The sequence below is a fragment of the Antechinus flavipes genome, chromosome 2, assembly GCF_016432865.1.
Source record: "Antechinus flavipes isolate AdamAnt ecotype Samford, QLD, Australia chromosome 2, AdamAnt_v2, whole genome shotgun sequence".
Classification (NCBI taxonomy): domain Eukaryota; kingdom Metazoa; phylum Chordata; class Mammalia; order Dasyuromorphia; family Dasyuridae; genus Antechinus; species Antechinus flavipes.
In genome coordinates, this window is record NC_067399.1 from 406873593 (window position 1) to 406901137 (window position 27545).

Consider the following 27545-nt stretch of genomic DNA (forward strand, 5'->3'; position numbering starts at 1 on the left):
GCCTCTCAATATTTTGCAGCATAAAAGAGTTCACCCTGTAACAATGACTGAAGGTAAAAAATAATCACATGACACAAGATCCAATACCTGCATTTAATTTTAATTTGGACAGACCAGACATCATTCAATATGGCAAATAATTGAACTCAGAGCACCCCTTTCCAAAATGTTCTAAAAGTACTTCCAAGGAGGGAAAATAGGATTTCAGATGCATGATCTGCATGAATTAGTAATATACTCTACTACCCAGTTTAGTTAGATTCATAATCCTCAGATTGCTTTGGAAGCAGGAAAATGTACTCCTTGAGAAAGTGGTCTGAACTACATGTTCCACAATAATTTAGGGGAGAAAGTGTTCTCTAAAGAAGCTTTCTCAATAAAATAAGTTGAAGCAACCAGAGATGATTAGCTTAGAGAAGAAAACATGGGGAGTTGAGATGGCTGAAACTCTATAATGTGAAAGAAATAGCTTTATTCTGCTTATCATTAGCCCCAGAGCACAGAACCAAGAGAAATGAAGTTGCAGAGAACAAAATTTAGTTCAATGCCAGGGAAAAGAATTAGAGCAGCTATAAAAAATTTAAATACAAAAATAATAGCTAACATTTATAAGCACTTTAAGGTTTGCCATGTACTTACTTTATAGATATTATATCATTTAAACCTCATTAAAGACTCTGAAGTAGGTGCTCTTATTACCATTTTACAGTTGAAGAAACTAAAATAGACCAAGGATAAGTAATTTGCCATGGGTCACACAGAATGAAGTGCCTGAGAAAGGATTTGAACTGGGGCTCCCTGCTGATATCCAAAAGTCAAAGAAGTTACCTCAAACATTCACTGATTCTTAAAGGTTTTTCATCAAAAATTGGATGGCCAGATCAGTGATGAACAGAACCAGCTACACCCAGCAAAAGGATACTGGGAAACGAGTATGGGCTGCTTACGTTTTTGTTTTTCTTCCCAGGTTATTTTTACCTTTCTGAATCCAATTTTTCTTGTGTAACAAGAGAACGTATAAATATGTATACATATATTGTATTTAAGATATACTTTAACATGTTTAACATGTATGAGACTGCCTACCATCTAGGGGAAGGGATGGAGGAAAGGAAGGGAAAAGTAAGAAGTGTTTGCAAGGGTCAATGTTGAAAAATTACCTGTGCATATGTTTTGTCAATAAAAAGCTATAATGATAATTTTTAAAAATGGATGGCTAGTGCTAAAGGATATTGTAAAGGGAATTCTTGGTCAGAAAAGCTTAGAGCAAGGAATTTACAAAATCCCTTACAGATGCAACTATATAATCATAAAACTAAATTAGCACTGATACATAATAAAGTTGGCAGAATCAGGAAAACATAATGATGACAACAATATAAATGGAAGGAACAACCACCACAGAACATTCAAGAATTCAAGAACAAATTCAAAAAATAAAACAAAATAAAATTACAAAACACAAGCAATCTCTTATAAGTAATTTGAAATTCCACTGAAATTCCTAGTTTGCATAAGTAGGGTATCTATGAGGGGTGGAGCACTGCATATGTTGTCTGATTTTTTTTCAATGTATTAATCGTTTTGGCCATTTTTCTCCCCTCCTCTTCCTTTATGTTTTCTCTTACTTTTTTTTTTTTTTTTTTTTTTTTTTTTTTTTTTTTGGTGTATAGGACAGTTCTCTGGGAGTTAAAGGAGTAAGGAATACAAGGGAAAATTTAATAAAAGTTATCGATAATTTATTTTTAAAACTGTGGAAGAAATTGAATATCCAAATGAAATACATCTTTCAAAGTAGTCACCTCAAGCAACCACACACTTATTCCAAGATGGAGTCCTTACTCAAAGTGCTTTTGAAACTCTTCTTTAGGAAATGCTAACCAAGACTAGGCTACCTCATACTCCTTTCTCAGTTGTACTTGGACCAGTTCTGTCCATCTAGGTATTTTTTGAACTTCCAGTTCATTTCTCAAAAACAATCCTTGCAGTGAGCCTTATTGTGGAGCAGGGTTCATATGCTACCTTTTTTAAGCTAGCAAAACCCAATTTGTTTGGTTCAGCCCTAGCCTTCAGGATGCATATATGCTAAGGTTTAAGCAACCTGGAAATTGGATGCCATTGTCAGCTATTTGTTTACTATGGCATAATTAAAGGTAAGTTTCCTAGCTTTGTCCCTCTTTCTTCATTCTTACTAAGCAATTAATTCATAACAGTGGCTCAGGCTTTTCCCATTGCTTCATGCCATTGATGTCAGAGAAGTTTCCTATTAGTATCTTCTCAGCAATTTGTCTAAAAATCTCTAATTCTGAGCCTTAGGCAACTTCATTATTTCCCTTTGGCATATGTTTTTCTTCTCTAACCTTTGTGAGTTAGAAAAAAAAAAAAAAAACATTTTATTATCTTCCATTCCCAAATGACTGTCTCTCTTTGTCCAACCATTCCTTTCCTTTTTTCACTTTCCATTCTAGCTTACAAACCACACCACAAAATCAAGTTCTTTATTTTATAGACCTGCCTCACATTATAACAAAAAAAGGTATTCCCCAGTTTGATTATTCATCTCATTTACCAAATGTAGCTTAGAATTTGAGCTCTTTCCGACCTGAGTTTCAATTGATAAATGACGGACAAAAGCAGCTACACCCAAAGAAAGAACACTGGGAAACGAATGTGAACTATCTACATTTTTGTTTTTCTTCCCGGGTTATTTATACCTTCTGAATCCAATTCTCCCTGTGCAACAAGAGAACTGTTCGGTTCTGCAAACATATATTGTATCTAGGATATACTGCAACATATCCAACATATATAGGACTGCTTGCCATCTAGGGGAGGGGGTAGAGGGAGGAAGAGGAAAAATCGGAACAGAAATGAGTGCAAGGGATAATGTTGTAAAAAAATTACCCTGGCATGGATTCTGTCAATATAAAGTAATTATTAAATAAAAATTTAAAATAGAAAAAAAAGAAAAAAGAAAAAAGAAAAGTCTATTCACAAAAAAAGAAAAAAAAAAGAATTTGAGCTCTTTCCAAAAATCAAATTGCCATTTAAAGGTAAAGGATTTCCACTGATTAAATTACAGTGTGCTTCCAGTTCTAAGGTCCTGTGCTTCCAATTCTAAGGACAATTTCTAAACAAAAATTATTTTAAAAAATTTAAGCCCCTTAGGAACTTAGAGACCATCTACACGATCCCCTTCATTTTATGAATAAGAAATTAAGGTCCAGAGAAATGAAGAGGCTTGCTCTGAACTATATAATCAGGAAGAAGCATGCTGTCTATGTAAAAGATTGCAGGATTATCAAATTTGGAGCAGAAGGAAATTTAGAGATAATTCTGTTAAAATATATGCTCCTTGAAAGAAAGGACTTAATTTTGTCTTTGTATATTCACTGCCCAGCATTGTGACCTGCAAAGTAGGCATTTGAAATGAAGGACAGTGAGTTTCATTCAACTCCCTCATTTAATAGACTGAGTCTCAGAGAGCAAGTTGAACTGCCCAAAGTTAAAATTAATGATTTCTTTGTGGATTTTGTATCACAAATCCTTGTGAAAGTCAGAAACATATATCTGACCCTAGATTTCTAGACCTGTCTTCTTATTAAAGTGGTCTTTTCCAGGGAGTTCCTGGGCACAGTCCCTAGGGGTCAAGAACTTCCTCAAACTGAACCAAGGCTACAATCAGCTTCTCCCCTCATCCTTTTAATCTATATCCTGATATTCTGGACATTTTCCATCATGCCCCAAAGTGGCTATCTTCCTTCCCCTCACCATTCTTTTCAGCTTCCTTTAGGTGTCATTTTCCCTTAACTGAATATAAACTCCCTGAGCAAGAATGATCTTTCTGCTTGTATTTGAATCCCCAGAGCTTAATACAATACCTAGCGCATAGTAATAATAAAAATTTGTTGATGACTTCTTTTTAACAAACTGACCCCACAATGTGTAGTTCAGTTTTATCATCCAATTTCTACTTCTAAATACAATTTCTACTTCTGAAATTCTCTCTCCTTCATGAGTATCATCTTCCTCATCTCAAAGGAATAATAATACTTGTGGCATCTACCTTACCACATTCATAGATCACAGAATGAAAACAAGAACTTACAAGGTCATCTAATTCAATCCCCTTATTTTACAAATGAGGAAACTGAGTCCCAGTGAGATGAAGCGTCATGTCCATGCTCACAAAATAGTTTGACTATTAACTGGTGACAAGTAGAATTTAAGGCCTAGGCCTCTGATTACAAATGCAGTGCTCTTCATTTTCTACTACATCATAAAACTTAAATGAGATAATGGGTGTAAAGCATTTTACAAACTTTACAGCCTTATATAAAGTCAGTTGCTACAACTACTTTCTCCTTACAGCAGATACTTCATGTTTCCAAAGAATAAATGAGTGTAGATCTTCAGATATAGGGAACTCATGTTCTGCCCCTCCCAGACCAAATAACATATATAAGTCTTTAAAAACCATTTTCTTATAATCTGTTCTTGAAATGTTATAAGCAAGTAGAAATACTGGAAGGATAAGTATAAATACTTTGAAATAATTGATATTCATTTAATTCTGGTATGTTTTTAAAGTGTACTTAAATCAATTTATTATCAGACATATATATCACACATGCACATTTATATTTCTCCAAATAAAAGCTATCAGAGGGTGAAAAGTCCTTCTTCATCTTCCTCTGTCCTACCAGGCGGGATGCTAAGAGTATTGTTAACTTCTCCAGCATTATTTATCCTATGAAGAGAAACAGAGATTGTTTATGAAACAGATGGACACAAAATCGAATGTCTATCTATGACAATTCTACATATGACAATTCAAGCTGCAAGTCTAACCTCTCTCATCTAATCTAACCCTTTCCATTTACAGGCAAATAAACCAGGCCTGCTAGATGGGGAACTGAATGAGGGGCAACTGGATGGCTCAGTAGATAGAGTGCTGAGCCTGGAATCAGAAAGACCTGAATTTAAACATTGCCTCAGACACTTACTAGCTGTGTGACTCTGAGAAAATTACTTGCTTTAATTTTGTTTGCTTTAATTTACTGGAGAAGAGAATGGCAAAGCACTCCGCTATCTTTGCCAAAAAAAAAAAAAAATTTCTAGAGCCAGTATTGGTATATTATATTGCATGGGATAACAAAGATTTGGACAATGAAAACTCTAAAGAAGGAAATTCTTTCCTTAGTCCATAGTCATGACCTATGTATTTATAGAGAGAAGACTGAAAGTTTGTATCGACAGAACATGAAGTATTCATCTAAACATGAATACAATGAATGTGAGCAAGTGATGGTAGAATCTTTATTTCTAATTGGTCCTGGGAGACTGGACCTCATTGGCCTTGGGAATGCCTTTCACCAATATTGATGACACTTTCTCCACAATTTCTAATCTTAAAAGGGTTAACTAGAGCCCTAAGAATATAAATGATTTGCAAAATGTTTCACAGCCAGAATAAGTCAAAGACAGAGAGAAAATCCAGGTATTCTTGCCTTTAAGGTTAGTTTCTCCAGCCATTGGCCTGGACATCTATTGACAATTTACAAAATACTCTGTTTTCTCAAATAGCTTCAAAAAGGGAGAGGTGGCCAACACCTCCTTTATACGATATTTTAAGTACTGTTCAAACCAAACTTCAGTTATAAAGAGGCAGAAGAGCAAAATTCAAGGATTGGAATTCTATTTTCACCCAACCCTGGAGTGGCCCATCATTTCCAGTGTGCAGCTGGAAGCTGAAAGACAAGGCAGGCCCATTTGCAACTAGTCAGAGGATAAGGAGCCATTAAGCTATTGAGCTTAATGAGTCTAATCATCACTAACAACTCCTGTAGTCATTACCACACACACATCAGCAGAGCAGCAGGCAGGATAGATTACCTTTTGTGTGCATCTGAATAATTCTTTCTTATGATTTTACCTAGAAACAAATCAAGGTTACAATATGAAATGTGGATAAGCAAGAAAGTCAATTTCAGTGAGAATCTCAAAGTAATACTGGACTATGAGAGGAAAAAACACAAACTTAACAGCCCTTGAGGGTGGGGAAAGAAAGAAGGGATAGAGAAACAATGCATAAAAGCATTATTAGTTTTTGGAAGATAGACTCCTAGAGACATATTTATCTGACACCCTCTTTTAAAGCATCATTATACTTCTACAGGCCTAATCTAACAGCTGAGTCCCCTCCCTACCCTTAAAATCAAATACTCACAGGTTTCAAATTATAGTCATTTCTTTACTATAATATCTCTACCAATGAAAACATCTAACCAAGTATGTGTGTATAGTCCACCCCAAAATAGTTCAATATTTTCTTTCTTATCAACTATGAATGACTGAGCAATACCATGATCCAAGACAATTCCAAAAAACTCATGAGGAAAAAAACTATTCAGATCCAGAGAAAAAAAATCTGATGGGATCTGAATGCAGATTAAAGCATACTATTTTCGTTTTATTTTTTCATGTCTTTTTTTCTTTGGTCTGTTTCTTCTTTCACAGAACGACTAGCATGGAAATATATTTTACGTGATTGCATATATATAAAACCTATATCAAATTGCTTTCCATATTTTAGAGGTGAGGGTGAGAAAGGGAGAGAAAAAATTTGGAACTCAAATTTTTTTTAATTTATGTTAAAAATTTTCCTTACATGTAAGTTAAAAAATGCTATTGAACATTATTTTTTCTTTCTTAGTTATAATGTATATGACAATGTAATACATGACAGTGTAATGAAATAAACCAAGCAACACTTGCAGTTTTTTTTCTTATAACCAAATTAAATAAGTACTTGCTTTTTTCCTGACCTCAAAACTTACTCATTTTATCCAGTGAATCAATCTCAAGTGACTGACTGACCATTCTCTTTTCAACATATAGAATGGGAAGCCATTTACTATATTTAGCTTGAAGTCTGAATTTTTGATTCAGAAATCCCTTATTATTGATGGACAAGCAACCTCGTATTGTGAAAAAACAGGCTGGACATGCTATCAGGAAAAGATGAGTTCAAATCTCAGGTCATCAGGCTTACTGTGTGACTATGGGCAAATCATTTAACCTCTCCTGCATCGTTTTTCATCTTTAACATGGGGTTCATAATGTGCCCACTTTGCTGTGTTATTGTGAGGACCAAATAAAATAATGTATGAAAAGTATTCTGCAGACCTTAAATCACTGTATAAATAGTAGTTGTTGTTGCTGTGTTGTTGTTAGAGAGTCAGACTATTTAAGAGACAGGGAATATTGTCAATTCACCAAAAGGAAAGGCAGAGTTTGGGTTGACTTTGAGAGTAAATTTCATAAGTAGAATGATTTGAGGGTTGAAAATCATCCATTTCATATCTTCTACCTGTGAGCCATATTTTGTAAAAATCCTATATTGAGAGACGCAATCCCTTGGATTTAATACTATTCTTCCTCTCTGGAATTAGCTAAAATGCAAATACTCTCTGGAAATCTCCATAATCATAGTGTGAGTAAATCTATCAGATTCCTTTTTTACCTAATAAGAAAGTAGACAGGGTAAAAGTATAGATAATCTTGGTGGGGACAATAGAAAGCTAAAAATAGCAAAAGGATCAGAAAGAGGACATGGTACTCAACCAAGACTATCTATATTTTCAGGTCTGTTTAGATATGGATATAGCTAGGGTAATGATCATTTATTCATAAAATTATTCATTCATTTCTTTCACAAAGATCTGTTGGATGTCTAGCATATGTACTATGAAGACCTCATCTTCCTTACCTCTCAAAATAAAAGCCAGTAGCATCAGGAGGATAACAAACCCCACCAATGGGACAATGATCATCAGCAGTTCAGGATCTCCAAAAGCTGTTACCTAGAGAGACACAGGAAAGCAGAATCGCTAATACATTCATCTAAATAGTTTCTAAGTTTTCCCTGCCTGCTTTCCAGTCAGTAAGGGCACTAACTGTTGGACAGCTGAAAAGTCAGAACTCAGTGACAATGATTTGTCCTTTGTCACCCTACTTTATGTTTGAGAATCTTTCTTAAAACCTGAGCTATAATTTGAATGAGTACAATATTTCAGAAAGAGGCAAAAGCTCTCTAAAACCTGAACTCTTTAATCATCCCATCATAGGATTCCTAAAGTTTCATTCAAGGTATTCTGGTATTAGAAAAGAGATTCAGGAAGCTAAATCTTTTACATTCCTGATTTTCCATTGTTCCATCCCCACACTCTCATCTCTAATTCCCTAACTGCTAGTGAATGCCTCCTCCAAAAAAAAAAAAAAAAAAATCTTGTATTTACATACTTTTTCTTAACTTAGAATTATTTGTTATCTGCTCTTAATTAAATATAACTTACTAGAAACCAAGGAATATCTTGTTTTTGTCATAGGTAAATAAGCATGTATTAAGCATCTAGCATGTACCAAGCATTGTATTCAGAATAGAAAGAAAGGGAAAAAATAGTCTCTATTCTCAAGGAACTCATAGTCTAGTGAGAATATGGAAACAAAAGAAGGTTAATGTCAAAGGGAAGAAACTAAGATTAATGAGAACAGGGGAAGGCTTCATATAGAAGATGAGACTTTAATAGGGACTGAAACAGAGCCAGAACACTCTGAAGATCTCTAGCATCCACCACCACTACAGCTGAGATTTCCCATTTTTCACCAACATTCTTTCCTGAAGACTACCTAATTGCTTCGGTCTGGGTCTCCACATCTGTGTGCTAACATTTGAGGCTGACTTAAGCTTCTATAGCAAAAGTTAGAACTGAATAGGAATTTCTATTAAGTGACAAGCATTCTGAGCTTGATAGACTTGAAAGTCATGACAAACTTAAGGCCAGATTAGGCTTGATTTTTTGGACTAGAACTAAGCTTTCATGGGTATGGATAACTCCCAATAAGAAACTCCTTCTATCAGTGCAGGTTAGCACCTGCTCTGCGTGGCTTTAGAAAATATATGGGAAATCTTAATTGAGTTGCTTTTATTTTGGCAGGAGAGGGTTTGTAGTGGTGGTGGTAGTGGTATTGGTAGTGTGTGAACATTTAATTAAAATCACAAAGCCCATATACTTCATGATGGATTGCTTTACCTTTTCGAATTCAGAATCATTTTGCTGAAAACTTGTTTCTGATGGCCAGGGGAGGAAAAAAAAAAAAGAAAAAAAGAGAAGATATTGGTTATATTTCCCATGATAGTAAAATATAAGTTTCTGAGATTACACAAAGTTTTCAAACCTGTCAGGAAGTTCAGGCAGCATATTTAATTTTTTTTTCTTTAATTCACCTTTTTCCTCTCATTTTTATTGGTTATCAGTAAGCATGTATTTTCATATACTCAGTTCCAGAACTAATCTGCTATCCATCATTACTTTATAGATAAATTGAAACTTTGGGAGATGGGGTAGATTTGTCTAAGGTTTCTTCAGATCATAGTACTGCAAATGGGCTTTTTATCAAAGAAAGGGGAGGATCAGAATGGAATAAGAAACCAAAAGGGAAATTCAACATATCTTAATATCCTGCATCTAAGTTTTTCTATGATCCCTAGGAGCCGGAAATTGTAGGTAAGACTCGAAAATTCCTGTCCCTGCTCAGTTAGAATCCTGTTTGATTACAATCATTTCAGAAGGATGAGCCTGAAATTGAAACCATCAAAGAGAAAAGCCAGCCAGGGTAACTTTTATCAGGGCTAATATGTGCTTTAAATTGGAAATGTCTAATGTGAAAAGCATTGCCCCCACAAATGCAACCAGTCCCCAGTGACATCAAATTATTCCCATTTTTTCTTCAGATAATAATAAAATCCCAGGGAAAAAGCTACTGGGAAATAAGGTTCCCTGTATTATAGCAACAAGAAAATGCAAATTATGGGACTTTATTCTTTAGTCTGAAAAAAGCAACCAGTTTTTGAGTGACAATCAGAACCAACTGTGACAGAAAAGCTCTACCAAGCATTATGAAATTCTTTCAGCTCTTTCTATTGCTTCCCCTAGTTATAAAAGATAGGGTTTGAAGTTAGAAGAAAGATTAGAGATCATTTACTCTAACCCCTTCATTTTACAGAAAAGGAAATTGAGATCCAGAAACCCTAAATAGTTTTCTTAGGGTCATTTAAGCTACAAAAACAACCAAACTGACATTGTGGGATAATAGATAGAGGAGAGAACTGTTTCAGAATCGGGGACATTTGAGTTTGATTTTACTTCAGACAATTCTTAGCTATATGACCCTATTTGAGCAAGTTACTTAATTTCTCTGGGTCTCAGTTTCTCATTTGAAAAAAGAGGTGGGTTAGATTCCATAATTTTTGAAGTCTACTCCAGTTCTAAATACAAGTTATAAATGCAGATCATTCTGATGCCAGGATCCAATGTACTTCCCATTATACCATACAAATGCTTTAAAAAAAATTTATTGGTCCCTTCTATTTAGACATTGCCTAATTTTCTTCCTGTAAATCCACTTATCCCTTCCATAATTGAAAAAAAATAAGAAAAGAGAAAAAAATCAGCAAAAGTAATTACTACATCCAAGAAATTAGAAAATATACGTAATATTCCATACCCATGAACTGCTCACATCTCTAAATGAGGAAAGGAGTGTGCCACATAAATTCTAATAGGCTCTATCTAGGACAAGTCAAGATTTGTTTCCTCTTCTGGAAACTAATGTGGACTAAATACATTGAATTCTATCCTACTTCTAACAATCTATGATATATATTGTAAAGTTAAAAATTTGAAACCCAACTTTGGCCTAGACATAAAATAATCTCTGAATAAAATAAGCTTCTCAAGCGTTACTACAGAGACATTTAAAGTGGTACCCAGATGATGAGTATGAGAGTATGAGAAATATTAACTCCAAGAATAAAACCACAGAATGAATGCATTCTGAAAGATCAATGAGTCAACTCATACCAACTTACATCAAAGAAATAATACATGCATTTGAAGGGGAGTTGTGATTTTTAGTCTCTTGGACCTAGAGCTGGAAAGTATTCAGAAGTCATCTATTCCACCCTCCTACAAATTTGGAAACTGAGTTTCAGATTAAGTGGCTTACCCAAGGTCACTTAGCTGGTAAATATTTGAGGCAGGATTTGAACCCAGACTTTCTGAGTTTAGAGTCATTATCTTTGCATAGTCACAAATGGATTACCCATTTATGTGTAAATAATTATGAACAATAATTTGTCATAATTAAAATGTAACCTACTAGTCTGGAAGAAAGAAATTGAAGTCCATAAATCATAGTCCAATTCACTTTTAGAATATGGAATACTAAGACAGAACAAAATCCTAAAATGGAAAATAGAATCCTAATATTAAAAAGGAATCTCCAGAGGTTATCTGATCAATCCCCCTTGTCTTCAAGAAGACCCACCCCCCCAAACAGGACAGAAAATGTCTGTTTGGCATTCAAATCTTTCATGACCAAATCCCTATTATGGTTCCAGTCTTTTTATATCTATTTCCCCAACATGTACTCTGATCCAGTGACACTGCATAGCCAGTCCTATTGGCTATTCCACAAACAACACTCCATCTCTAACTCCACACATTTTCTCTGGCTGTCTCCCATTCCTGCAATGTTCTCCTTCCTCAGCTTCTCCTACTGACTTCTCTAACTTCCTTTATGTCTCAACTAAATTTCATCTTTTACTGGAAGCCTTCACCTTATTTCCAATGCCTTCAGACAGTTAATTATTTTTTACTTATACTGAATATAACTTATGTTGTATATATTTGTTTGCATGTTGTTCAACCAGTGAATCATAAATTCATTGAGGGCAGGAACTGTCTCTTTCCTCTTTTTGTACCCACAGTATCCACTTACCAAAGTGCCTGGCACATAGCAGGTGCTTAAAATGTTTATCGGTTGAAAACAATTGTAGAAATAGAATTCTTCTTTCCCCCAAAAAGACTCTTGATATTATAATGAACCTGTCTAAATAAGTCTGTCACTCTTAACCTTTTCACATCCATATTGTTGAGTTGTTTGGGTAATTAGAAAAAATGTGTGGAGGAGTAATTATTAAACTTTTTTTAAAAAATCATTGAGTATTTAAATTCATGGAACTAGTGAGATTCAGGAAAGGATCAGGTCCAAATAAAATACGTTCAAATTGGCTTTATTATTAAACATCCTATTTCATTGTGTTGGCAGATAACCATAGCCACAGGCAGCTGGACTCAACAGTTTAGAGCTTGGAAGGGACTTCAGAGATCCTGTAATCAAATCCCTTTATTTTACAAAGGAAGAAACTGAGGAGAAAAATTGAGTCACCTCTAAGTGCCTGGGGTTACATGGTAAGTTGAGTTTCAGTCTTACTGCTAGAACCAATCACTGCTTTTTACTCTCTCTCAACTATTGCTGACAATGGCTACTGGCTGACTCCTAGTTTTGTATTAAACCACCTACATTTTGCACACAAAATTTGTTCTGGAACAAGTCATTTTGGTGATACAATCAGAACACAGAGCTACAATGAAAATATTTATGAAAAACTCTTCAAAACATTTTCTCAAATCAAATCTTTTTCATTGTCTCCCTGTCTTATCCTGACCCCTGCTGGATAATCTGTGATAGGATTTTGATTTAAACAAACAAACAAACAAAAATAAGCAGAGGTGGGAAAAAATGCCATTTAATCAATTATAAGATACTGCAGGTGGAAAGGCTTGGAGATCATTTAGCCTAGTCTAGCCTCTTTATTTTATAAATGGGGGAATTGAAACCCAGCAACAGGAAATGGTTTTCCCATTATCCCATATGAAATTGATGATGTATATTGATAAATCCTGGTTCCTTGTCAAGGCTTTTCTATGAAACACTGCAGTACATTATGGGCAGCCAGGCAGTGCAGTAGGTAAGGTGCCAGCCTAAAGTCATGGATATTCATTTTTGTGAGTTCAAATCTAACCTCAGATACTAACTACCTGTGTGATCCTGGGCAAATCACTTAACTCTGTTTGCTTCACTTTCCTAATCTGTAAGAGGAACTAGAGAAGGAAAAGGCAAACCACTCCAGTATCTTTGCCAAGAAAACACCAAATGGAAGTCACTGAACAACAACCAGTATTTCATAGAATTACAGCAGCAGGAGACACTATTTAATATAACTCTGGTCCATTCACTTAACCACTCTCAGTCTCAGTTTTCTAATCTGTAAACGAGGATAGAAATAACATCTACTTTGCATGGTTGTTGCAAGAGTCAAATGACAACATATTTAAAGTGCTTTTAAAACTTCAAAGTACAATATGCAAAATAACAATAGTTAGGGAGCATTTTAGTCCAAATTCCTTTTATAGAAAAGAAAACTGAGGACCAGAGGGGTTAAGCAACTTGTCCAAATAGTGAGTAGCTAATCTGGAATCAGAACAGGACTTCCTCATCAAGCTAGCAAAAAAGTATTTATTGAGCAAATATTATGTTCAAAGAACTGGCTTTGGGACTAGTTTATCCATATGGACCAAATAACACCATCACCATTCCATCTTGCAGATAAGGTGACCAAGTCTAAGAGAAGAAAATAACTTGTTGTAAAAAGTGTTGCAAAAAGATAGTAAGTGAGAGATCTAGGATGTGAAGCCAGGTTTTCCAATGTCAAACCTGAGGCTTGTTCTACAGCAGGAAGAAAGAAAAAAGAGGAGGAGGAGGAGGAAGAAGAGGAGGAGGAGAAGGAGGAGGAGGAGGAGAAGGAGGAAGAGGAGGAAAGGGAGGGAGAAGGGAAAGGGAGGGAGAGAAGGGAAAGAAATGAGAGGAAAGGAAATGGGAAGGAGAAGAGAAGGAAGAGGGGAAGGAGTAGAGGAGAAAGGAGAAAAAGGAGAAGAGGAAGAGGATCATCTTCCCTGCCCTTGTGGATCTTAGGGTTTATAAAGGAAATAGCCTGCAGTGCAAGAAGATAATTATAACTTCCTTCTACAAACTGTTCTAGTTAAATGACTAGATTAAAAAAAAAACTCATAAAAAGATAGTATTCTCTCACATAAGTCTTCCTTACTAAGAATCTAAGTCCCAAAGGTCACTGTTGAGCACAGCTTTTTCTCAGAAGAGCCTAACCATTAAACCCAAATCTGATAACGGTATATATGGCCCCAGTCTAGAACCACAGTTCACTTAACATTAATTTGTGTAGTGATTAACAATAAAAAGAAATACCACAAAATGATAGATCTCATATATGTCAAGATTCTCAATAGCATCTTGACTAATCCTCTGTCTTCAAGCTCCTCATTTTACAGGTCAGGAAGCTAAGAAGGCCAGAGAAATTCAATAACTTATCCCAGGTTACAATAGCTAAAAATAAGTGAGCCAGAGGATCAGAAACCTCCTTTGTGTGTGGGGGGGGGGGAGGAAGAAGAGGGGAGAAGGAGGGAAGGGGGTAGAAGAGTTTTGTGTGTGTGTGCATGAACCTCTCTGTGTGTGTCTCTGTGTATCTCTGTGTGTGTGTCTCTTTCTGTGTCTCTTTCTGGCTCTTTTCTTTCTCTTTCTTCTCTCTCTCTCTCCATTTCTCTGCTTTTCTCTTTCTCTATTTTTGTCTCTTTTTCTGTGTGTCTCTGTCTCTCTGCCTCTGTCTCTATATGTCTATCTCTCTGCTTCTGTCTGTCTCTCTGTATCTGGGTCTGGGACTGTATATGTCTGTCTGTCTCTGTGTATATGTGTTTCTGTTTCTTCTCTCTATTTCTATGTCTCTCTGTGTCTCTTTCTCTTCCTTTTTGTCTCTCTATCTTTCTGTCTCTCTGCCTCTGTCTGCTTCTGTTTTTCTGTCTGTCTCTGTTTCTCTGTTTCTCTCTCTCTCTCTCTCTCTCTCTCTCTCTCTCTCTCTCTCTCTCTCTCTCTCTCTCTTTTTCTCTCTGCTCTCTTCTCTCTCTCTCCCCTCTCTCTCTTCATCCTTTGTCTTAGCATTCTCACCAGCTACCATCTCATAAAACAGAAAGAAGCAGTATAGAGACAATAAATTTATAGTCAACTTGGTAAGAGACCCAAATAAGCCAGATTATTCCTAAAACATTTAGGACAAAAATGGAAGAACAGACCTCTCCTCCCCCCCCCAAAAAAAAGCAAGCATCTACCAATATTACCATAATAAAATATTTTCCCCACTAATAACAATGGAACTATTATATTTGAATTCTAGAACTAAAGCCCCCAAGTGTGCTTCATGAGGAAGTAAGAATGATACTAATGAAAACAAAGATGCTAAATTGCTAGATATTGAAAATAAAAATGGCACAAGCAAAAAAAAATCTAAATGTGCATATAGAAATATTAGATCTTGACAGAGATGATGTAATGTTGAGGGCATCAAGGGATCAGTTTTAAAGATACCTGAATTACGCAAGGATATGAAAGCTTTGGGGGAAATTATAGACGTTATTATTATGTTTAAAAAGCAAATCAGGGAAACAACAATAACAGCTAACCCATATATCCACTTTCTAATCTCTACAAAATCTTCATGAGAATAATTTACACATGAAACAACATTCTTGAGAAAGATTCAAGAAGCCTGATTTTCATAAATGATATTCTTCACAGACCAAATCTTTACTGTGACAAATTTGCATTAAAAAGAACAGCAAATTCAAGATCCTACTGTGTCTATTTATTCATCATAAAGAAACATTTTTTTAAAAAGAAACATTTAACTTTGTATAGAAAGGAACAATATGAATGGGACTTCAACAAATTGTCTGCCATCCAAATGTTAAAATTATACAAGATTTGGGGACTTGGGATTTATTTGGGGGAGGTATATAATACATATAACTTGAATGATTTTCTAATTATTAATATCAAGCAAGATAAAAAGCACAGAAACTCATGCACTACAAAAACATTTGCAACTATCATGGAAGTTGTTTAGCAGAATGTGAATGGAATAGAAATTCCTATAAATTGTGAAGCCCTCCAGCTTTCATTGGCTAATGGCATTTTGGCATGAAAATGATAATCTTTCAAAAGAATTCAGCCAAACTATCCACACACAGAAAGCCAAATGGACAAAGAAAATTAACATGAACAAGATATAAAATAAATGGTACCTCACAAAAAACATTGCCTTTGAAATTAATTAAAACCTGTTTCATTCTTAGATTTCAAGTGAAAACAAGGATCTTTCTGCTGACTTCTGTTTTCTTTCTATCTATCTTTCACCTAGAAGAATCATTCTTCTTGTAATATCATACATACCCTTTAAAAAATTATTCACTGAAATACTAGTTTCCAAAATTATGTCTTATCTTTTAAAAAACAGTCAAATGTAATAGAAAAACAACATGAGATTAGGGTCTAGGAGCTCTATATTCTCGACCCAAGCTTGCCTGCTGGATTCTGGACAAGATATTTCCTTTATTGAGGCTTTGTTTTCATCATCTATTAAAAACAAGGGGGTTACATTGAATGATCTCTTAGTTCTGTTCCTATTCATTGACTTGATCTCCATTTAACAAAATTAACTTAGCTCCCATCTTCTTTTCCCAAGAGTTCTCTTCTGAAAAATCAAAAAAGCTCTTTATATCACTTTTCCAAACACCAAAGTTACACCAAAGAAAACACCAAAGTTACAAAAACAAACAAAAAAAAATCCTGATGCTTCTAATCTGCTTTCTCTAGGTGATTCTTTTATTATATTTTATTAATCCATTTTATTCTTGGAACCAGAATCACTTCCCAATAATCTGCCTTCTTTTCTCCCTCCTTCCCCCAAATCCCTATATGATCCTTTTCCATCCAGGAAGGACTATTATATTTGACATTCTGAGGCCCAGACTGCTATCTAGCTTTACAAAAAGTCAGGATGCAAGAAGGAAAAGCAAATTTCCTGAAACTGTCCCTCAGAGACCAAGAAAAGGCTGTGGTAAGTATCTTCGGGAAAAGATGGATGTTATTACAGGCAGTGTTCATTTTATCCAATTTTACTGAATTGATCAAGAAGTCTTTATCCTTCTGTTTATGTCCATTTAAATTGGAAATCAGTCTTCAGCTTGAATTAATGCCAATGACAGGATAATGATTCATTTGGGGACCTAAGTCAAAATCTTTTTGAAGCTAATCAGACAATCTGTCCTCAGACAGGAAGTCCTATATTCATGTCTGAGCCACTTCATCCTATTTAGAAAATCATAGAGATATGACATTCTTTTCTTCTTAGTATCAAAGTCTTTCCTCAGAAGCAATGGAAGCCTTTGGGGAGCCATCAAGAGCTTACTTTCATGCAAGAAATTATGTTCTCATGCACTGAAAGTCTGACTATAGTTCCTTAAACATCTGACTTGCTACTCAGAAGGGATTTAAGATGGTAAGGAAAATTGGTTCAGAAGATATTTCTCCACCAGTGATGAACATCCAAATATATTCACAAGTCTCCTGGGATGATGAAAAATTTAAAAAAACTGTCTCTTACAAAGCTTTCTGGAGTTATAGAAAGGAATTGATCATACAGTTAGAGGACCTGGTTTTGAATTTTACCTGTGTCAATATGGGGATTATGTGACCCTGGCCAGGACCCAACATTTCTGAATCTTCATTTTGTCATCTATCAAATAAGAAGTTTGAACCAGTTGGCCTCCTTTCTTTCAATCCTATGATTTCAAAGGGCCCTTATAGCCATAAATTTATGAGATTATGATCTTAAGTGATATGAAATAGACAAAAACAATGAACTTTTCCCAAAGGCTAATAACCAATAGATGTATATACCTACAGATAGCTCAAGGAATCATTTTCAAGGGCACAACATACACTAGTACCTCCACACCTTCTTGCCAGGTTACTGCTAGACTCCCACATTCACACTTAACCTCCCACACTGCTTTCCAGAGTCAATGTATTCAGCTTCCTAATAGAAGAAAAAGGGCTCAAAAGCTTGATATCATGCTCTGGCCCAGAGGAGCTAAATACAGAATCTGGGTGTTGCAACAATCCTAAATGTGTCCTGAACCAGAGTAAAGCCTGATAGAGAAATATTTAACATAATAAATAAAAGTACAATAGAATTTAGAAAATATTAATATTCTGTTCCTACATCAAGATGCAGCTATCAGGAATCTTTATATATGTGTGGTTTAGTGACCCATTTCTTATTTCAGTTTAATATCACTGGTCTAGAATCTCTGTCTATAAATAACTGTATAACTTTAGCTAAAGCACTACAACTCTCTGGGCCTCCATTTTATAGATGACTATGTTCTACTGTTCAAAATCTCCCCACCAATCCTTACCCTCATTTGTTTCTTCTAGTTTCATTCTGATCCAATTTCTTACTCTTATTGTTGTTGTTCAATTGTGTCTGACCCCATTTGTGGCTTTGTTGGCAAAAATACTAGTATGGTTTGCCATTTCCTTCTCCAGCTCATTTTACAGATGAGGAAACTAAAGCAAACAAGATTAAATGATCTGAGACCAGATTTGAACTCACAAAAATAAATCTTCCTTACTTTTGCCTACCACTCTATCCACTGTGCCACCTGTCCATAATTTTTTACTCACAAAGACCAAGAATTTTCATTTTTCTACTAATATTTAATCTCATGTCTTTAAGTTGAGACTTGCAAAGGCTCCTCAAGGATTTCATAGAATATCCTTTCATTCTCAATATAAACTGGTCCTGGACATTCTGAAGGAACCAGCTATTTGTAAAATGTTGGGCTAATATGAAAACTATCTAAGACTTCTGCCCAATACAATACTAATAGGAGAACCAAAAAGTCCCTCTTTGGTTTCCTTGAGTTTTTGTATTAATCTGTCATTCTTTTCGATTCTTACCTCCAGGACCTACTATGATATATAACAGATACTTAACAAATGTTGTTTGGACTGATCAGACTAGAAAAAGAGCAACGTAAGGTCTTAGTAATATTGGGTTCATCCTTTCCCACCTCCCTCCCATCCCTCTAAGTGAAGATGTACCAGATAAAAGGAAAGCTGAATTAAGCCCTGTTTCTAGCCCTGGCACTATCTGTGTGACCTTCCACAAGTTCTTGAACCTCTTTGCACCTGGAAAATTAGATATAGTATTACCTGCCTTTCATCATAAGGGCATTGAGAAGATCAAATGTGATAACAGAATAGTATTTTGGCTTGTAGAAAGCATTCCACCAATGTCAAGTATGATTATTATTAAACCAGTTTGGCTATGCTTTTTTATCAGGGATGATACTCAAGCAAATTAGTGTCTCAGAAATAAAAAACAGCACACATGGTACATCTCCCACCTCAAGTCTTTCTGTGAAATCTGTGGCATAAAAATCAGAGATGCCAAAATCTCTTTGAAAGGAAAGACATTTCTCTCTTTTTTTCAAGAAATCTTAGATGTAATTATGAGGTGCTATGTCTTATTTTTTGTTTCTGAGAACACATAAGTTATTGGAATAAGTTCTGAGATAGTCACAATCCTGTAAATTGCCTTGCCTTCCTAAATTTCTGTTTGTCTGTGTGTAAAACAAAGAAAGACACCTAAAGTGACCTCTCCCTGTGGATGTTGAAAGTATAAGAAAACAATGGTGACCTCACTCATAGAAAGCTTGCTTTTAACAAAGGCTCCATATACACAAAATTATTTATAGCAGTACTTTTACAGTAGCAAAGAACTGGAAATCAAGGAGACATCATCAATTAAGAAATGGATGAACAAATTTTGCTATATGAACATAACAAAACACTACTGTGTTATAAGAATTCATGAAGACAGTTTCAGAGAAACTTGGGAACTAATTTATGAACTAATGCAGAGTATAATGAACATAACCAGGAGAAAAAAATATGCAAGAACAATGTAAAGACAAACAACTTAAGAACTCTGGCTGATTCAATGAAGTGTTAATTCCAGAGGGCCCATGTGATAAAATATGATAATCACCTTAAAGAGAAATTGATCGACTCAGGGTGCAGATATAGATATATAGATAAATAGATAGATAGATAGATAGATAGATAGATGTAGGTATAGATTAGATATAGATATAGATTTTTTTTGGACATGGTCAATGTAGGAACTTCTTTTGTGTGACTATATTTTTTACAAGAGTTCTTTTTTTCTTCTTTTTTAAAGAGGGAGGAATGGGAGAGAGATAAAACAGATTTTTGTTTATTGAAAAAAAAATTTGTGAAAAAACTTTGTCCATATATAAAATAAATAGAGATACCTAAAGTAAATAGATATATAGATGCTGAGGACATCAAAAAATGATTGAGGCATAGCCTGTGGAGAATGAGGAATTGCATCAGGACTGAAGAAAAGGGATTGGCATTCAAACTAGGCCATACAAGGAAAATAGGTCAAAATTATCAAAGATACCAAATAGAAGAAAACTAGTTAAAAAATCTTGAGCACTAGCAGATAAATCAACAAGAAAATAGAAGTGAAGATGATCTCTGAAATATTTAAGTGAATCCAGCCATTTTAAAAGAAAAAATTTAAGATGAAAAAAAAATGAATGAATACCCACTGAGGCAGAATACTCACAGAACCCCAGAAATATGTTTCAGAATAGTCTAATAGGAAAAAAATAAGAATTATGAAGGCAGATGTTATGACTGTACATCAGAAATAATAGGAAAAATAGAAAAACTAGAATCCATAGTGGTGATTCCAAAGAAATAGAAGGAAAAAAAAACAACTATTTTAGGAATAGCAGTAAAGAACAATCTGAGAAGAAAAGGAGCAATAATGAATGTTTAAAAGAATATATAATCTCTTTATGAGCAAAATACATTGATCTTAAATATATAAATATAATTTAAGAATCATAGATTACCCAGAAGGGGTCATGTTGACAAATCAAAAAAAATCTGAATTCTACAATATAAGAAATCATATAAGGAAACTAGCCAGAAGTTCAGAACAAAGAAAACAAGGTGCCAATAAAAATGATCTCAAGGTAACCTTCTTTTTAGTGCATTTTTAGTGCATAGACTCAAGAAATAAAGTGATTAAATTGATCAATTCCAACAAGAAATTCTACAAATAACCAGGGGAAAAAATCTTCCTATATAAAGGGAAGGAAATTTCAATAACACAAGGTTAATCTGAGCCCCAAAACTACAAAAAGGAATGGAATAATATGTTCCAAAGAGCAAAAAAGTTCAAAATACAACTCAAAGTACATCCCCAGCAAACCTAACCCTAATCATCATTTTTTTAAAAGGTTCAATGAAAGAGATATATTTGAACTACTCTCTTCCCCCTCCACCAAATATATGTGTGTATACATCTCTATCTATATAAACATAATATATATAATTATATATTTCATATGTATATAGATAAATAAATCTGAAAACATTCCTAGAGAACAGAAATATAAAAAATAAATAAATATAGCTACCAAGAAAAGTGGAACTAACAAAACAAATTATCCTAGAAAAGGTGGGGGAAAAAATAAAAACCCTAATAGAAAAAGAAGCTAAAAGAGTTCATAATAATAGGAACAGCAAAGCAACAACATAGGAATTATTAAGTGATTTCTCTCTAAAACTACATATGGAGATAAAGATGAACCTGGAACTTAGTACTATGGAAGGAATAAGCCTAAAACATCATGAGATAACACCTTTTACCCAGATGAAACAATTTAAGTTTTATTTTGATTTTGGTGGGACTAAACTATAGAATGGAAAAATACCTAAAAAGAGAGAGGAAAGAAATGAGGTAGAAAGGAGTGTCTGAGGTATTTTATTTAAATCAAGATAAACCATTAAATAAAAATAACTTCTATAGTCTCTTAGGAAGAAGAGTGACTAGGAGGATGAGTAGGGTGCCCAAAAAAAAGGATTGAAACAGGGTAGAAGAAAGGGAAAATTTCAATTCAGTTGTAATAAGATATATCACTAATGACTACTCCCATGAAAAAGAAAGAATCCATAATGGGATATGGGAACCTTATAATGGATATAATTTGCAAGGATTTGGTGCTTTAAAAGACCACTCCCTCTGAAAGAGTTAAGCTTCCATGGATAGCATTTTGTTTCAAAGGGGAAACCAGAAATCATAGTGGCAAATAGCATCCAGAAGAGTGAAAGAACAGAGACCCACAGAAGGGATTTTATGACAAATAGGAAAGAAAATGATTGTGAAGAAGGCAGGAAATAAAAATGGACAGCAAAAATCATAGTACATATCTATAATGAAATGTTATTGTACTATAACAAATTAAGAACATGATATAGTCAGAGAAACATGAAAAGACATATATGAGTTGATGCAAAGTGAAGTGAAAATAGAAAAGCAATAAACATAATGATTAAAATAATGAAAATGGAAAGTACCACCACAAAACAAAGTATAATGTTGAGAAGTTATAGAGAATGAACTTGATACCAAAGAAGAAATATGAAAAGATACCCCTCTTCGCAACTGCCACCACTGACTTCTCTTCATTTCTTTCTAGAAGTGTGGAAGGGGAGGTTCCACAGTTTTGAAATATTACAAATAACATCAGAATTTTCCAATGTGTTGATTTGTTGTACTAATTTTTTATATTAAGTTTACACTTTTATTTTTGTTTTTCTTTAAATTTTTTTTTTATAAGCAATAATTCTCTGAGAATGAGAACAGGAGGACAAATCCTGGCAAATCTAAATGACATAAAAACAAAAAAGAGTAAAAACTTTTTTTAAAAGAAAATTTGCTTCTTTCTTCTCTGTTTCAATAAAGTCCACCTTTCCTCACCAAATGGAAAGAAATATAATATCCCTGGGCAGAAAAGGGATAATAAGAAAAATGTGAACATAAATAATCTGAAAGAAAGAATATGGCATGAGTATCTGTCCCTCCTTGTCCAAGTGTATGTATCAGACCCAAGGAAGAAATGTGAAGAGGCATCTGTAGTGGCCTGTAATCTGTTCCCAGAGTGAATAAAGAATAAACATAAACATCAAATACATCAAGTTGGATGGGAGAAGTTGAAACTCCACTCATCCTCTTCACAGCTACATGGAAGGTTGCTCTGAGAAGTAACTTGCCAATTCTTTGAAAAACAAAAATTTCTTCACAGGCAACTTAAAATATAGAAAATTGGTAACTGAGCTCACTCACCTCAATGCTAGCATCTGGAAAGATGCAATGCCATGAGGGTAACTTTGGTGCTAAAGAACATAGGCTTGTAGTTCTGAAAACCTACTCACACTGGGAATGGGCTCAATAGGTAACACTACATATATACCATGAAGGACATAGTTTCCTCCAAAATATATAAAGAAATAAGGGGGTAGGGATTGGTGAATGGGGAAACAAAAGATAAGGGGAAAAGGCAAAGGAAGGATCCTTGGGAAAGGGAAGGTTAAGTAACAGTAAGGCAAGTTATGGAGCAGAATTTAATTAAAAAGGCATCAGGGATAAGAAAGACATGTGTGTATGTGAGGTATATGTGGATGGCTGTGTATGTATCTATATATCTATATATGTATACATAAGTATATCATAACGGTAGCTTGCTTGGGGGTAGGGAGGAGATGAAAGAGAGAAAAAAAGAATAAAATAAATAAGGTACACAGTAGAGAACTAAAGGACAATTTACAAGGAAGTAAAGAAAAATGGATAATCACGAATATAACTTCTACTAATATATATCTTTCTTGATCAATAAATTTGATTTTGAATCCTTCCTGATGTTCTGCTGGGCATGTGACAATGTTTTCTTCTGTTTTGCTTTATTTTGTTTTGTATTTCTTTGCTGTTTTTCTTTTTTTTTTTCTTACTGTTTTTTTTTTTCAAATAAAATGAATTTTAAAAAAAAAGAACATCAAGGAAAAGGGATTACAGAAACGTACTTTCCAAGATAAATGGCTCCTTTTGACTTCATCTTTCACCTCTGTGCACCTTTTAATGCAATTTATCAAATTTCTTTTTTAATACACTCTGGTCTCTCAGATGACACTCCCCTTTGCAGATTCTCCTATTTGTCTGTTTCTGTTTTGTCCTCTGTGCTGGTTCAGCTTTCCATCTCCTCAATGTGAGTGATTTCTAAAAATCTGATCTGAGCATTCTTTTATTCTTATAATCCCCTTTTCTGGAATTGGTTCTTATATCATTGAACATTTTAAACTGAATGTCCTATATACATCTTAAACTTAACATCTCCAAGACTGAATTCATTATTTTTGTTCCCAAACCTTTCCTTCTTACTAACTTCTCTATAACTTTCAAAGGCATCAGCATACTCCAAGTGGCATCCTCTTCTCTCTTTCCCTCACCACCTCTCCTATATTCAATGAGTTGCCAAATCCTGCTAATTTGACCTTTCTTTGGACATTGCTACACACTGGTTCAGAACCTCATCAACTCGAACATGTACCTTTAACATAGCCATCTACAATGGATTCTTCAAATCTTTCCCCTCCCCAACCCATCCTCCACTCCGATGTTAAACTCATCTCCCAAAGACATAAGTCTGACCATTTAATACCCTTGCCTGCAATAAACTTCATTGACTTCCTTTTTCTCCTGGGATCAAATAGAAAAATTTTCTCTTTGACTTTTAAAGTCCTTTATAACCTGACATTTTCCTACTCTTCTAGTCTTCTTACACTTTATTCCTTTTATACATCTACAACCCAATGATATCGGCATCTGTGTTGTTCCTTATATGAGATAGACCACCTCCTGACTGATGGCTTTTCATTGACCATTCACCATACGTGTAATGTTCTCTCTCTGTCTCCCTCTTCCAAGTTCCCTATATTGCTTCAATTCTCAGCTAAAACCCCATATTTTACAAAAATCCTTCCCTGTAACACCTCACTGCTAGTGCTTTTCTTCTGAAATTACTTCCAATTTACCACATATGGAACTTGATAGCACATAGTTGTTTGCATATTGTTTCCTCCATATCATTCTCCTTAATCATAGACTATTTTTGCCTTTCTTTGTATCCCTAAAGCTTAGCACAGTTTTTCAGTCATATTCAACTCTATGGGGTTTTCTTAGCAAAGAAAATTAAGTGCTTTACCATGTCCTTCTCAAGGTCATTTTATAGATAAGGAAACCAAGACAAACAGGACTGAGTGACTTGCCTAGGGTCACATAGCTAATAAGTGTCTGAGGTCAGATTTGAAGTTAGGAAAATGAGTCTTCCTGACCTTAGTCCTAGAATTCTATTTTACTGCCCAGTTATTTACCAACTATCTAGAACATGGTTGGTGTTTAACAAATGCTTGTTGATTTATTGTTGACTTCGTGGGTGATCTTGTTTACTGTCATCAAATTGGATTTATCTACTTTGTGCGTTCATACACACATACATACAACTTTTTCTCTATTCAGATCTCCAGCTCCATGTTTCCAACTCTCTCTTTTACATTACACACCTCTATAAAGGAATGATAGAGAAAGCAGAAATTGGTTTCTTGGCCTAAAGACAAAAGCACATACCTAGTGGTGAGCTAGCATGAAAAGTTACTCTAATTAGTGAGTGATTCAATTACTTGCTTATTCTTCTCAGCCTGGTATTGGATTATATTCACAGATGCCACCTGTGCCTATTTTCAAAGTGGAAAAAGACATTGTGGTCACAGTGGGTGCTTTATTCATAACCTAGAAAATCAAACGGATTGCAGTAACATGCAGACAAATAGTTATCCCTTTTCAATAATAAGTTAAAGATAGAAAGACAAGACCCTTAGCCAACCACAACTTGAAATATGGTTGAACCTGCTTTCCCATCAAATGTTTTGACAATAGTTATTTAAGGACTATTTAGGGTGAAACAATCTACTAGGACAGTTAAATGATACAATAAACAGAATACCAAACCTGGAGTCAGGAAGATCTCAGTTCAAATCTGGCCTTAGATATTTCCTAGCTATGTGATCTTGGGTATGTTATTTAATCCTGTTTGCCTTAGTGTCCTCATCTGTAAAATGAGCTGCAGAAGGAAATGGCAAATCTGCCAGTATTTTTACAAAAAAAAAATTTTTTTAAATCAAATGGGGTCACAAAAAGTCAAACATAACTGAAAAACAACAATTCACTGATCTGAAAGAAAGTGGAGTTTGAGAAAAGTTTGAACATACTGGAATAAGAAAAGGGTTTAGGATTCTGTGATTATGTGACAACCAGAATTATAAAGGAATTATAACTTCTCAATATTAGCAAGACATTTAATATGCAGCCGAAGAGATATCTGCAGGAATATTTAGAATCAAATATATATATATGATGATCACAGAGCAGTACTGTCACAAAGCAATAGGATGCATAGATATCCACAAAATATTAAAAGAATGCACAGTATGTTTTCTAAAGAATTGAAATAATTCTTATCAACAAGAATTTCAAGGGACAATTTTTTGGTTGGTGACAACTACAAGAGTAAAAGGAAGTCTTCACATGGATGAGATCACAGTTCCATTGAGGCGATCAAACATTCAAGTTGTATAGTCATTTCTGAAGTAGGTTAAAACTTTTAAGAGACCTTTTGCATTTTCACCTGAACATTTTTTCAATGTTCAATAATCATAGCTTTAAAATAAATCTTCCTAAAGTTCCAGAACTTAAGAACTGAATACTCTAAAAGATGATGGAGATGAAAGTTATAATCAGTTCAAGAAAAACAAAGATAAAATTATGGATGATAGATGTAACAGAATCTAGAGGTATTTGGGAGCATCCTTACCTTGGCTTTTGAGATATATGCCATAGGAAAAGATCATATCATGGCATAAACTATCCCTCAATCTCTTATGTCAGAAACAAGGCTGTCTCCAAAGACCATGGCACTGACACAAGGTGGCTTTCTCAGATTGTCTAAAAAGAGTTTCCTCCTGGATTCTGTTCCCAAGAGTTCAAATTCAACTTAAAAGGAAGAAAGGATAATTAACTGTTTGTGTTGTGTACCTGTAGTCCCAGGAGCAACTTCTGTCAATGGGAGAGGGCTCAATGTTGGAGCTGTAACTTGATTTGAAGTAGATTTTAGAGGAAGAGTTGCTGTTGTTGATTTCAGAGTGACTGAAGTCAACTGGTGCGTCATTATAGTCGTTAGGTTAGGAATAAATGAAGTGGTTATTTGGAGAGCTGTTGTGGCTGTTGTAGGTGGACAAGTTGTTGTAGCCTGATGAACAGTTATATCAGGAAGAGGAGTTGTGGCCAACTGAGTAGTTGTAGCTGGCTGAGTTGTAGTCAACTGAGTAGTTGTAGTTGGCTGATTTGTAGTCAGATGAGTAGTTGTAGTTGGCTGATTTGTAGTCAGATGAGTAGTTGTAGCTGGCTGAGTTGTAGTCAGATGAGTAGTTGTAGTCCGGTGAGTAGTTGGGGTTGGACCTGAAGTAACCAAATAAAAGATCTATCTGCCATCAAGTACAATCCAAGAGAAATACAGATTTAAAAATAAACACAAAACAGAGAACGTCCTCAGTTAAGAATTTCACATTTCTAGTCCTAGAAGAATCCACTAGGCAAAACATTCAGATTTGCATAAGCTGGCTCTGATGGCTACAGACCTAGATGTTACTTAAGTATGTGGACTTTACCTAACTCTCATAAGCCAAGAAGGACCCACTTATTTTTACTGAACATGCAAATATATACCTCAACT

General features: G+C 34.8%; 1 protein-coding gene across 1 annotated transcript in view; it reads right to left on the reverse strand.

Annotated features, from left to right (window-relative positions):
* Positions 1–4546: 4546 nt before the first annotated feature.
* Positions 4547–27545, reverse strand: part of LOC127550130 (T-cell immunoglobulin and mucin domain-containing protein 4-like) — a 33705-nt gene continuing 10706 nt past the window's right edge. The window contains exons 3-7 of the mRNA XM_051978788.1: positions 26849–27271; positions 9096–9133; positions 7772–7865; positions 5896–5935; positions 4547–4750 (exon numbers count right to left, since the gene is read on the reverse strand). Of these exons, the coding sequence (XP_051834748.1) occupies positions 4663–4750; positions 5896–5935; positions 7772–7865; positions 9096–9133; positions 26849–27271 (683 nt within the window). The 3' untranslated portion in view covers positions 4547–4662. The remainder of the gene's footprint in view (positions 4751–5895; positions 5936–7771; positions 7866–9095; positions 9134–26848; positions 27272–27545) is intronic.